The sequence below is a fragment of the Dipodomys ordii genome, unplaced genomic scaffold (assembly GCF_000151885.1).
Source record: "Dipodomys ordii isolate 6190 unplaced genomic scaffold, Dord_2.0 Scaffold41, whole genome shotgun sequence".
NCBI lineage: Eukaryota > Metazoa > Chordata > Mammalia > Rodentia > Heteromyidae > Dipodomys > Dipodomys ordii.
The window spans coordinates 4,998,731-5,011,721 of record NW_012267257.1 but is presented as its reverse complement, the minus strand read 5'-3'; the positions used below and the strand labels follow the sequence as shown (position 1 = coordinate 5,011,721).

The 12,991-nt window shown below is 40.1% G+C and overlaps 1 protein-coding gene across 3 annotated transcripts in view; it reads left to right on the top strand.

Moving 5' to 3' along the window:
* Positions 1-12,991, top strand: part of Parp8 (poly (ADP-ribose) polymerase family, member 8) — a 168,743-nt gene that overhangs the window by 1,350 nt on the left and 154,402 nt on the right. For all 3 annotated transcript variants that reach the window (XM_013018605.1, XM_013018604.1, XM_013018603.1), the window contains exon 3: positions 588-642. In XM_013018605.1, coding sequence (XP_012874059.1) covers positions 588-642 — 55 coding nt within the window. The remainder of the gene's footprint in view (positions 1-587; positions 643-12,991) is intronic.

Below are 12,991 nucleotides of genomic sequence, written 5' to 3'. Positions count from 1 at the left end.
CGAGGCCCCCCTCGGGGTGGGAGGGGGGTGAGGGAGTGCCCTGCGACCCCGATCTCCCGCTCCCTCCCCCTCGGCTCCCCCGATCCCCTTTTCCGACTGGTATGGTATTGCCCCAGAAAGTGAAGAAGACTCTCGGGGTTCCCGAGCTATCCCGCAACCCTCCCCCCCGCATTCTAGTGTGGGAATCGGGGGGTCGCTCAACGTCCATTTTGCACCCCTGACCGGGATCCGGGTTTATTTATTTATCGTTATTTATTTATTTGGTTTAGCGGTGTGAAGCCCGGCGGGGGCCGCTTCCGGCCGCCCAGCCGGGAAATTCCCGCCGTTGCCATGGCACCCGGCACTTGTTGCGGGGGGCGGCCTTCAGCTGCACCCGGCAGGGGGTGCGCGGCGTCCCCACCCCCCTTCCCCTCGCCCGCCGGGGCGCGCGGGGACTCAGCCACGCTCCAGGCTCGGGGCTCCCGCTCGCCCAGGCCTCCCTTGACTAGGTTCAATAGGAGGTGCCAGTCAGAATTGGGGTTCGAGAGGATCAGTTCCCCCCGCGTCCCCGCCCCAGGGGCAGCTCCTAACTAGACTTTCCGTTTCAGATTTCAGATACTCAGACTCCACCTTTACTTTCACCTACGTTGGCGGCCCCAAAAGGTATTTTTATGCGTCTGGAGTTGCTTCATTTCCTGTTCACACGCTGGTGTTTCCTTTGTTCTTCGCGGGTTCCGTGTTTGGGTGTTTTATTTGCCTGTTGTCTCTGCTTTCTGGGGCTCATCCCAAGCCTGAGGTCCGCCCTCTCCCCTCCCGCCCCCTCTCCATTTTTTTTTTCCAGTAGCAGGAGGGAAAATAAAATAGGATGGAAGCGTTTCTGAAACCCAGCCACAGGCATGGGCAGCAGAGAACTCTTGCTGTTGATTTTCCTGTTTATTTCCCTCCCTGCTCCAGAAGTAGATTGCTCTCAGGGCGTCCTGGGCTTGGGTTACCAGCAGCCCAGGCTGGCATATTGGGTAAGAAGTGAAATGGGTAAAAGACAATGTCACAAAATTGGTCACAAGTGGTGATTTGCCTGGAGAGAGGGACAGGCAGCCTGTCTGTTTGCATGTTTTGTGAAGGTTGACATAAACATGCCACTACACAGTTTGATTTTTTTTTGTTTTCTTTTGGGGGGTGGTGGTGGTGGTGGTTCACATTTAGTTGTAAGAAAGAATTTGGAGAGTTTATGTAGCAGGAGTGGCTGTCATTCCTCCTTTTAGGAGAGGAATAACACATGCATACTTTAATAGAAAAGCCGTCAACAATTATGAATAAGCCCAAACCAATTTTGTCTTGAGAACGTGGTGTTAGAGTGAGAACAAGGGACCAAATAGACCTTGCTGTTTTTCTCTGTAACATCAGTGTTTTCATTTAGTCTTTTAGGGCCAACTGTAGTGGTTGTCTGGGGCTTACCATAGAGATTCCTCAGCCCAGCTCTGCATTTGAGACTTGACATTCAGTATCATTTGACTCCTGACTAGCTAATGGAAGCATCGATGAACACAAAACTGCAAAACAAAATGCTTCCTTTTGTACATACCTTTTAAAAGCTTGGTATTAATGTGTACTTTCAAAGCACTGAGGAGCTGGGTTGCTTTCTATCTCTTAGAGAAGCTTTAATTAAGTGGTCATCAAATTCCTGTTTACCCAGTATTACTTCAGTCCCAGGATTGATCAAACACTGATTGAATATTGTGGACAATATAACAATGAATCACCAAACTTCAGTGTACTCTTTGGGAGAGAATCAAATTGCATTATTGCTAATTTATGAGAGTACTGTCATCTTTGTAATTGTGGATAAAATGAAACCGGAGGATAGTTGATTAAATTAACACTGCTCCCACACTTAATAGCCAAAGGACATTTGTGTATGACTAATGCCCTCTTGGATTATTTTAACAGCTAAAATATGCTCTTGTGGCCTATTGAGAACATTCCCACACACTCAGGTGGACATGTGGTTGTTACTGTTCTTCAGTAGAATGTATAGATAGGAGAGTCTGACTGGGCCCTTTTGGCAAACCTGTTTTCTGATTTTCTGTGAGACATTTCAGTTCTTTTAGTCTCAGTTTACTTATCTGTGTAATGAAGAGTGAACTAGAACTCAAATCTCTAATATTGGTTCTATATTACAGTTAGGATTCTTTATCAGCAATTATTGAACTGATGTTCTGGTAGCTTGAGGTGGAGATGGTGCGACTGCATTCAGGAACAAGGCCAAGGTGTTATAGTGAATAATTAACACATCTAGATAACATCAGGTTTCACTGAATGAATAGGTACCATAGTTCTCTTCATGTAAGAAATACTTCCTTTCCCATGTAATTGGATTAAGGAGTAATGTTTTTCTTTTGTATCTGATTTGAATATCTAGGACTTGTATAGCTAGTGTTGAACAGCTGAAAATTGTCACAAGATAGTTTTTGACCCAGTGATTACTGAGCTTTCTCCAAAGCTTGTTCTGCAGTACAACATGCTAAAAATCATTTTCATACAATACAGTAAATAATCCCTTTATTTATTGTTTGTACTTGAGAACAGATGAGATTATATTTTTTATCTCCTGAAAATAAAAACATTATTCCCATTACCTACATTAGAAACCCATATTTAATCATCTCTTTCCCATCTTGACATTTCAATCAGGCATTTAAAATTAAAATAATTCTCTATCTTGATTGAGTGTGCTTCGTAACTTACAATATTTGATTAATAATCTTCTTTCAGGTGAATAAGATTTACTTCACCATTGAAGGAAGTAGCAATCTTACAGAGATTGTACACAATTATATTTAATTGTATTTAACTACCATTTCAACTAAATGATTGAGAGAATACTTCAGAAGCAGTTCTCAATTCAAGTGGCAGATAAAACTTAAAATACCATTTCCTCTGTGACACTTTCTACGAGTGAATTACACATTGTTCTAAAGACTGACCTTCCATGTCAGTATTAAAAAAAAAAAGGATATTGAACTTTTTTAAAACTTCCTTAAAAAAAAATCTGTGGATGGGAAGAAATGCTGAAGAAGAAATGGTGCCAAGGCTGCCCAGTGCCTGGTATATCAGTCTTTTTATGGTGGCCTTTGTAAGGCAAAGTGCCTGGTCACATTACTATTCTGCCTTGGTGGAGGTGTGAAGAAAGAGAGGAGGAAGTGGTCAGTTCAGAGGCCGAGTTAACTTAATTTTCCTTGAAGGGAACGTTCATGGAATTATCATCTTCACTTGCAGTGTACTGGCTGTCGCTCAGAGTTTTAACATACCTGGTCAGATTCACTCAGTTCAATGATGGCATTGTGGTGTAAGCCCTGTTCTGTCAGACTGCTGGGACCTGGGTTTCTTTCAGGACATCATGATTCTCCACCATTTTGAGCATGCAGACAGTTCTGCACCAGAAAATAAAAATAAAAAAGATTCAGTATTTAATATCTGTTGACTGAGAAGGACTGACTGAAGAAAAAGCATTAAATATTACTATAGCATTTGTCCATGCTTGAACATTTGTGATACATATACATATATATTAATCATATATATGGTAATCATATATATTTATGATTAATTCATTATAGCAGTAGATCTCATAAACACCTCCAATTTCCAGACTCCTTGGAAGAATAACTGTATACTAGTTAGTGGCTCAGGGCCAGTTTTTACCCAGTTGGTCTCCTAATTTTAGACGTGTGCCAAGAAGAGGCCTTAACTATACACAATTTGGAGTTTGTGCACAACTTATTTATCCTTACATTTTGTCACGTTTGTGATTTTTTCTTTTCTGTGTTGATTAGCAGAAAACTCATTAATGCTCCAAAGATTTTGGGCTGTGTTTCTTCATTTCACTTGTAATCAGACATGGAGTTAGTGGTAGAGCAAACAGAAGGTATAATATAGGTTGTGACGTCTGTTGAAGGGAGGAACGCGGGCTGAGTCTTCAGGCCAGTGATTACCAAAGTCAAGGGAAGAGGAAGAGGAGCCCAATGGCTCCACCATGGATGGTTCTTGGGGTTCCCCAAGGGTGAGGGTTCAGTCAGGCAAAGATTGGCAAGATAGAATTCTGTAGTTTTAAAAAATACATGAATCAGAATTGTTGTTGGAAGACAATTCGGAAAAGATTTGACAAAAAAGGAAAAACTTAAAAAAATGGAAAAGCCATATGATTTTTCTGTCTTTTAGAATTTTGTGAGTCTGTGAGCATATGAAATATATGCATTATAAGACAGTACTATACACTTCTGAGATGCTACTTTTTCCATTCAAAAACATACTACTACTATTACTGACTTTCCTTTAGAAAGACTATGAGAATAAAGATATTTGTATTAAATCCAGAGCTTTCTAATCAGAGTGTGATCACATTATAATTGTTATATTTAATCTGAGCATGGCTCACTCGTGTAATCCCAGAATCTGGCAGGAGTATCAAGAGTTCAGGGGCATCCTGAGCTATATATTTGTGAAATATTACCTAGAAATAAAGAATTCTAATATTAGAAGTTACAATATTAGAAATGTAATATTTTGTTGGATGTGTAAAATTGCCTGCCTGTGTATTCCCTCAGTTGTATGAGAAAATACTTCTATGTGATCATCTTTTAAAGTATATTCTGTCCAGGTAAATGTTTTTGAATGTCAGGTGTGACAGTAATAATAGTAATGTCAGGAGTACAGATGTGGTTCAAGTGGTATACTACAGTACCAGCTTGAAGCAGAAAAAGCCCAACAAGAGCAAAGGCCCTGAGTTCAAGCTCTAGAACCTATTTTCCCTCCAAAATGGAAAACAAAAAACAAACAGAAAAAAAATCCATGTAACTTGGGGAAAGTCAAACCAGAGAACATGATCCTGAGTTTAAGCCCCAGTCATCCCTCCAAAACAAACAAACAAACAAAACCCACTTTCTTTGGAATGGAGGCATGAAACAAATGGTAGAATACCACCAGCCTCGAGCCAAAAACGCCAAGGAACAGCCCAGGCTTTTCAGTCCAATCCCTAGTACTGGAGAGAGCAAGATAAATAATAAGGAAGGAAGGAAGGAAGGAAAAGAAAGGAGTCCCTATGTGCTACCTTTCCATCCTTTACCTGTTTATATCTCAGTATTTCACTTCCCTCTCTCTTAAGACAAGGTCACACCAAGTAGCTCAGACTGGCCTCACATTATTGGATTGTCCTGTTTCAACCCTTTGAGATTGCTAGGATTCCATGTATACCACTATGTTCTTCTCTTCTACGTATTATATGTCTTTTAGGACGTCGTCCTGTTCATTGTGGTTTCCCTAGCCCAGTGTGGGTAGTGTAATATTTTCTCAGTAACTAAATGCTGAGTGAAATGAAATTATGAAATGAGGGCTGAAAACTCTAGCAGATGAGAAGGGATTTCCTAACCTAAATGACCAAGTATGGAGACACTCAAACACTTTATAGAGAGTCCTTAGTCTTGTGATGCCACTTGCAGTGCAATTTCATAGGAATCCAGAGTTGCCTAGTTAAGTAAGCTGTGAGTCCTGTTCTCTGTTTCCTGTGCCTTTGTGGGCATGTGTATGGGAATGGATGGGGAGACAGACACAATAGTTTAAGATATCAGAGAATTATGAAGAATTTGGCTTACTAGAGGACTTACTGGAGCCCTAAAAATAATTAATTCAATCAAAAGTTAAAAAATACTCCTATGTTCAAGCAAACTCTCTTAGGGGCTTCTACCTGGTTCCCAGTCCATGAAATACTTTCTTATAAGAGGGAAGCAATCTTCTTATGGCTAAAGGCAGTTTGGTTTTTTTGGACTTCATTAGGAAAGACAAATTGTGTGTGTGTGTGTGTGTGTCCATCTTTTTAGAAGGCTTTAGCTATGAAAGCAATGCAGAAGTGCTTATTGTAAAAACGTTGGAATGTGCAGTTATTTTGAAATCCAATGCTCTTCAAGGATCTCAGAAGGAAGAGGTACAATTTTTTTAAATATAAATTTATTGTTGATATTAAGGTGTTATACAGAGGGGTGACCATTTCAGAAGTCAGTTAATGAGTACATTTCTGTTTTTGGCAATGTCACTACTTCCTTCACTTTGCCCACAAAGTCCTGCCCACAAGTCACGTAGTTCATTTTCCACATACTTAATACCATGATTGCATTTGTGAGCCTTTCCTCCCTTTCTGTGCCTCTTCTTTATCCCCCGCCCCGCAACAAAGCAAAACAAATACCAACATCACCACCACCAAAAAACAAACTAAAGCAAAAAAGAGGGACCATTTAAAAATTTTTTTTATTTAAGTGTTCATTTTATTGTCAAGGTGATGTACATGGGGGTTACAGTTACTTAGTAAGAAAGTGAGTACATGGGGATCATTTTTTTAAGACACAGCCAACATGCTTCACTTAACAATGGAGACTTTCTTACCATGATTTTAAGATGTCCTACAAATTGCTACTCAAAAAACTGTATTTTTGAGGGGGAGGGGAGAGGGAGAGAGGGAGAAAGAGAGAAAGAACTCAGGGCCTGGTTGCTGTCCCTTACGTTTTTTGCTATTGCTCTACCACTTGGAGTCACAGTTTGCTTGTTTGTTTGTTTTTACATTTTTTAAAAATTTTTATTTATTTTTTATTGTGAAAATACTGTACAGAGGGGTTACAATTACATGGGCAAGATAATGAGTACATTTCTTAGCAAGCATTGTAGCCTCCTCCTTTTAGTTGGTGCTAAGGGTCTCATGTAAACTTTCTTGCTTGGGCTTACTTTGAATCTCAGTCCTCAGATGTCAGCCGCCTTAGCTAGGCCTTCAGGTGTGAGCTATCCCCTCTTTGGAGCACTGGGAAAATGCCGTCAGGAGTTGGGACAGCTGCGTGAGGATCTGGAGGTTGTTTTCTATCCCTTTCTAAATTACAGCTGCTCTTCTCTGTCCTCTATGAGGTGTTTTTTTGTTTTTGATTTTGTTTTTGTTTTGGGTGTGTGTGTATGTGTGTAAAGAGTTTTATTATTAAATGAGTTTTTAAACTACAGACCTAAAGCAACTACCAATTTAATACAAGTGTAACTTGCTTAAAGCTTATATGTTAGGGGGAAAAATCATCTCTTCTGTGGATGGAAGGTAATAGTGTGAATGGTTTTCACTGAGGACAGTCTCTGCTGTGTTCTCTGTATGCTCCTTGCTGGCTTCATCTCAATGCCTGTGTGAGGTGAGACAAGTAGGCATGTGGTCCTCTGATTTACATTTTATTGCTAAAGAAACTGAGGCTGGAGTAACCTAAATAGCTGCAGAGTTAGCAAAAGACAGAGCAGGACTGTGATTCAGTACAAGTCAATGTTTATGGAAGACTTAGGGGCATTGGTTGTGCTGGCATGACTAGAATAATTGGGAATGTTTAGGGCTGGGGAGGAGATTTCTAATGCATGCCTGCCAGGGGCAGTACTGCAAATCTCCTGGTTGGCAAGGGAGGTGCAGAGCCCAGAGCTAAGTAAAATAGTTGGAAAATTATGTCCCTTGGCTGCAGAATCCTTATTCAAATATTTGGCTAATCCATTTAAATTCTTCATCATTAGTCTGCAGTATTTAAAAAGAACACACATCTAAATGAAATTTTATCAATCTTAAAAATATTGTGGAATTCTCTGCCCAGATTTGTTTTTGTGTAGATGGTGCTTTACGAGATAAATCTAGTTTTAAGATAACTGCCACTGATGTAGTTATTTTAGGCAGGCCGGTTGACTAAAATATTTATTTTTTGGAATATTTTTTAGTGCACTTCAGTGGTACAGCAGGGTTTCCTGGTGACATTTCCACACAAGCACAGAAGGAACCCAGCTCGAATTCATCACCTCTGTCATTCTCTCTTGCCCTCTTGCCCTCTCTAAAACAATTTCAATAGCTTCCATTGTTCTGTTCTCATATAAGCAAATAATTAGCTAAGTTATTGAAACATAATCATCTTCTGTACTTACTACATTTCTGAAATTCATCTACTTGTACTTCAGGGAAGATGGGTGGGAAATGCATTTTTTTTATTAAGAAGATGTCATTAATTAATTTAGTACTGGGGTATGAACTCATGGCCTGTTCCTAGCTCAATAGTAAATTTAAGTAGAATGATCTGTTGAAGCTAGAGTGCAGTTAGGGCAGTTTTTCTGTATGGAAATTATCAGGAAGTTAGCTGGTAGTTGACTCTGATTATTTTGAGACAACCAGCTCAAGTGCAGTTGTTATTGTTTTTTTATCTGTCTTCTTAGCCAGTGTAGTGATGTAGGCATGTAATCCCAGGCAAAGGCAGGAGGATTTTGAATCCGAGGCAAGCCTAGGAGAACCTGTCTCAGGAAACAAACAAAAGACAACACAAAAACTGAAAACATATTTACTTACTATTTCATTGTTTTCTTTAAAAGACATAAGTACAGATTATTTTTACAAAAAGAAAACAAGTACAGATTATTATGATCCAAGAATCACTTATAAAATATTTATTGTATTTGAAAATGTAGAGCTGAGGCAGAGGATAGTATGATTGTATTTATTAGTCTTTCATATTTACAGAGGAAAACAGTACAGGCAAAAAGGGAAAACAGAGCAGGTGAAGGTGGCTCACACTCAATCCTGGCTACTCTGGAGGCTGAGATCTGAAGATCTTGGTTGGAAGTTGGCCCAGGGCGACTGACAACTCTAAGAGATTCTTGTCTAAAATAACCTGAAAAAATTGGTGCTGGAGGTTTGTTTCAAATGGACAAGTGCCATCTGTTAGTGAAAAAGCCAGGCAAGAGTACAAGGCCCAGAGTTTGAATCTTAGCACTGGCACAAAATTAAAAAAAAGATATATGTATAGAGCCTTCAGAGTCTGTACAGGGTGTCACCGCGTAGCTCAGGCTGATGTCCAACTTGGGATGGAGCCCACGCTGGCTTCAAACTTCAGGAAGTTTCTGCTTCAGTCTCCCAAATTCTGGGATTTCTGGAGTGCACCACTATATCCTGTTTCTACTATTTCTGAAATGTCAGAGTAATATTATTTCCTACATTATGTGAAAGCACTTTCCAAACTTTTTCATCACATATTAATGTTGTGTCCAAATAGGTCTGAAAATGAACAGGTTTAATGACTCATTTTTGGAGCTGTTTATATAACAGGGTGTATTGGACATATCTAGGAGGTAAAGGAACTTCAGGGTTATTCAGGGGTAAATAAAAATATAACAGAAATATAAATTGCTGATTTTTTTTATTGAGCTCTAAAGAATTGATTTTCAGCAATATTTATGGAAATCGCTCTATGACCAGGAAGGCTTAGGTTAAAAGGCATTTAGCATTTCATGTTGCTAACTTTTCTACAGGAGGGTTTATTTCTCTGCTTCTTTCTGTGTGTCCTCAGTTATGTGGCGGCCACTTAGGATAAGGGCTCTCAAGTGTTCTTACTCATCATTGCCCTGAAGTTAGCAGAGGCCTTTCTGCTGTGTAATTAGAAGTCAGACTCATAATGAAGTATTAGAGATAGATAGTGGAGCAGGGCTCTCATTGTATCCTCTTCAGATCTGTCACTTGGACTAGAGTCCAGCTTCTTAGGGAGCAGACTGATAGAGTAGGCTTTGGAGAAGTTCATGGGGAGGGAATTTGTCTAAATATTTCATTTCTTTGATGAATTACATTGAAAAAAATCAATGAGAGTGTCTACTTGGTAACTCAGTGAAGAATTTTAAAACACTATGCAGACTTTTTCAACATTAGTCCAGAAGCAAATTCGATGGAGGATGATTATAACTTTTGGAGACAAGATCTCCCTTTGTAAGCCCATGTAACTTCTAGTCCTTTTGCCTTAGCCTACAGTGCTAAGGAAGAAACACTCCCCCCCCCCCATCGGTTGTGAGGGCTGAACTCTGGGCCTGGGCGCTGTCCCTCAGCTCTTCAGCTCAAGGCTAGCACTCTACCACTTGAGCCACAGCACCACTTCTGGCTTTTTTCTGCTTATGTGGTGCTGAGGAATTGTACCCAGGGCCTCATGCATGCAAGGCCAGCAGTCTACCACTGAGCCACCTTCCCAGCCTGACTTTTTTTTTTTTTTTTTGAAGACAGTGATAGTCAATAACTTTAGGAAACGACATCATGCTTAGCCTTCTATATGAATACTTCTTACATGGCTTTTAGGATTCTGGGAAACCAGAGGTACCTCACACAGCCAAAGGATACAGTCAATTCCAGGGCTTCTTAATTTGAGAGGCAATGAGCCAAAGCCTCACTGAAGGAATTCTTTATGTGATAATACATTGGTAGGATAGTATGAATTCATGCCATTGATCTTCTTAAGACCTGTGTCCTCTATGTTGATTGGGGGAATCTAAGGCGAATGCTAACATCTCTGATGGACAAAAGCAGATTCAGCTTTTATTTCTTGTGAAAATGCGTCACAGCTAAATATGCAGAAAAAAAAATCCTCCAGTGGAAAAGCCGCTATTAGTCTATTACCGCAACTGAAATTGAAATGACTTCAATAGTGAATGGCTCGATTTATTTTTAGTTAACTTAGAAAAAAAAGTTTGAATAATTCACTGTGAGCCAGTTTTTTTAACGGCTTATTTTTATGAGAAAATCAGCCTAGGATGGTGATTTCCGTGTGTATTAATTAGATGATTTCAGTGAGATTACTATTCTTGGTTGAATCTGGCTCCAAAATGATGAAACTTGGGCCAAGAAAAAATTTGATTTTTTGAACTCAAGATAGTTGAATTTAAAATGAGCTTCTTATGTTGACTTCCTATGGTATTAATTTAAGATTTCCAGTGCTCTCAATTCTGTCTCCCTCCCCCTCTCCCTCCTGTTACCTTTCTCTTCTTTTCTCCTTCCTTTCTTTCTCCCTCTTTCCATTTGCTGGGAATCAAACTCCAGGTTTCTCCCCTACTAGGCAAGTAGTACCGAGTACTGAGTTACTAACATTTTGGTCACTGTAGACATTTAGTACTTCTCAGTGCCATTACTCAGGTTGAATGAGTTAAGAGGTGCTGTTCTAACCATATTCTGCTGTTGAACATTGAACCAAAACATGAAATGTGTTTGAAATGTGCACCTCCTCCCCACCTGCACACACCTGCAGCTTGTTTTAGTGCTCTTTCAGTTTGCCCCTCTAAACACGCAAGGACAATGCTCTGTACTGCATTTCACACTTAGATCTCTATATCTGATCTATGTTAGATTAGATGAAATAGGTATGTCATTATGAATGGTTAGATGCAAAATATGAAAGTTCAGAGGAGATTAGAGACATACACCAAATAATGAATAGCAATTGGAGAGAACTCACAGGTTGATTAGTCAAAACCATTCCAAGGTTTGTAGGCTTTGCAAAAGAAAGATTACAATTGGTGGTTAGGTTTTAAGATTTATTTTGAAAATTATGTATAACTCATACTATTATATCATGGCACAGTAGAATGAGCTCCCAGATTTGGATTTTGAGCCTGTCAGTCGAACTCCTTAGCCTCTCTGAGTCCTGACTTTGTTGTTGTTTGTGACTTTAGGGCTTTCAGCATTGACTTAGTACAGTGTGTAAGGGGCTGTGGATGACATTTAGACTTGGTAGCTCAGTGGATGGATCCACAGGATCAGAGCTTCTGTTCTCACAACTGTGGTTTATTATTGCCAAGATACAGATGAAAACCATTTAAGGACAAAGGCTCATGTGGAAAAATCTAGGAGAAACCAAGCACAGACTTTGAGGTATCTTCTCAGTGAAGTCCCATCTAGGTGCTGAATTCTCTGAGTAACAAAGCTTGAACACCTGTGCAAAGTGTTGTAACTAAGAAGCTGAACTCAGACTTTATTTTTTTGCGAGTCCTGGGGCATGAACTCAAGACTTGGGCACTGTTCCTGAATCTCTTTGTGCTCAAGACTGGAGCTCTACCACTTGAGCCACAATGATACTTCTGGCTTTTTTGAGAAGTTTAGTGGAGATGAGAGTCTCATGGGGATTTTTTTTTTTTGCCCGGGTTGATTTTGAACTGTGATCCTCTATCTCAGCCTCCCAAGTAGCTAAGATTGTACGCATCAGGCACCAGTGCCTAGCTCAGAATTTTTTTTTTATTTTAAACTAATAGGGCCAGTCAGTCATGCAGCAACTTGGCGAGTGAACTCAGCCAGTCATACACCCAACTTTCCAGAGCAAAAGTTAAGTGTTCACTATAAAACTGAACTTGTTTGCATCAACTAATCTGAATGGCATTATGAGGCCTGCGACCTGAGGCATAAAAAATTTACCAGCTAGAATATTTGAAGAGCTTCTGCATAGCTGACTGCAATCCTTTCTTGGGACTGCCCAGGGTTGAGCCAGGGCTGCTGAGTTGAACCCTTTCCTGCACTGTGCTGACTCCAGCACAGCCAGACAGAGAAGGCAGTAGTTGTCACCATTATCTAGAACACCAGCCCTCTTCCAGTTTCTGGAGACTGGACAATAGAAATAAGAATAGGAAATAAAAATTTTCCTTTGAAGGAGAAAAACTCTGATTTGGGAATGGATAATTTTTTTTCAATTTAAAATAGTGTTTGCTGATCTTCATGGTGCACATCTGTATTACCAGCAACTTACTGAGCTCATAAGTTCAAAATCAGCCTGGGCTTTGAACTGGTGGTGCGAAACAGAGGTAGAAAGACTGCTTCCTGGGCTACTAAATAGCAAGACCCTATCTCAATGAAAACCAGGACGCTCTTCTCTTTTCTTTTGGTGCCAGTACCAGGAACTCAGGGTTTTGAGCTCACTGGACTTTTTTTGCTCACAGTTAACACTCTACCATTTGAGCAATGCCTCCAGTCCAGCATTTTGCTAGTTAACTGAAGTCCAACATACTTTTCTGCAATAGCTGTTTGTGAATTGCAGTCCTCCAGGTCTCAGCCTTCTGAGTAGGTAGGATTATAGATCGGAGCGAGCCATCAGAGACTGGCTCCCTAAATAATTCTTCCAACCAAATCTGTATGTATTTTGGGTGGTGGTTGTTTGGTTTTTGGCTAAAAACTTTG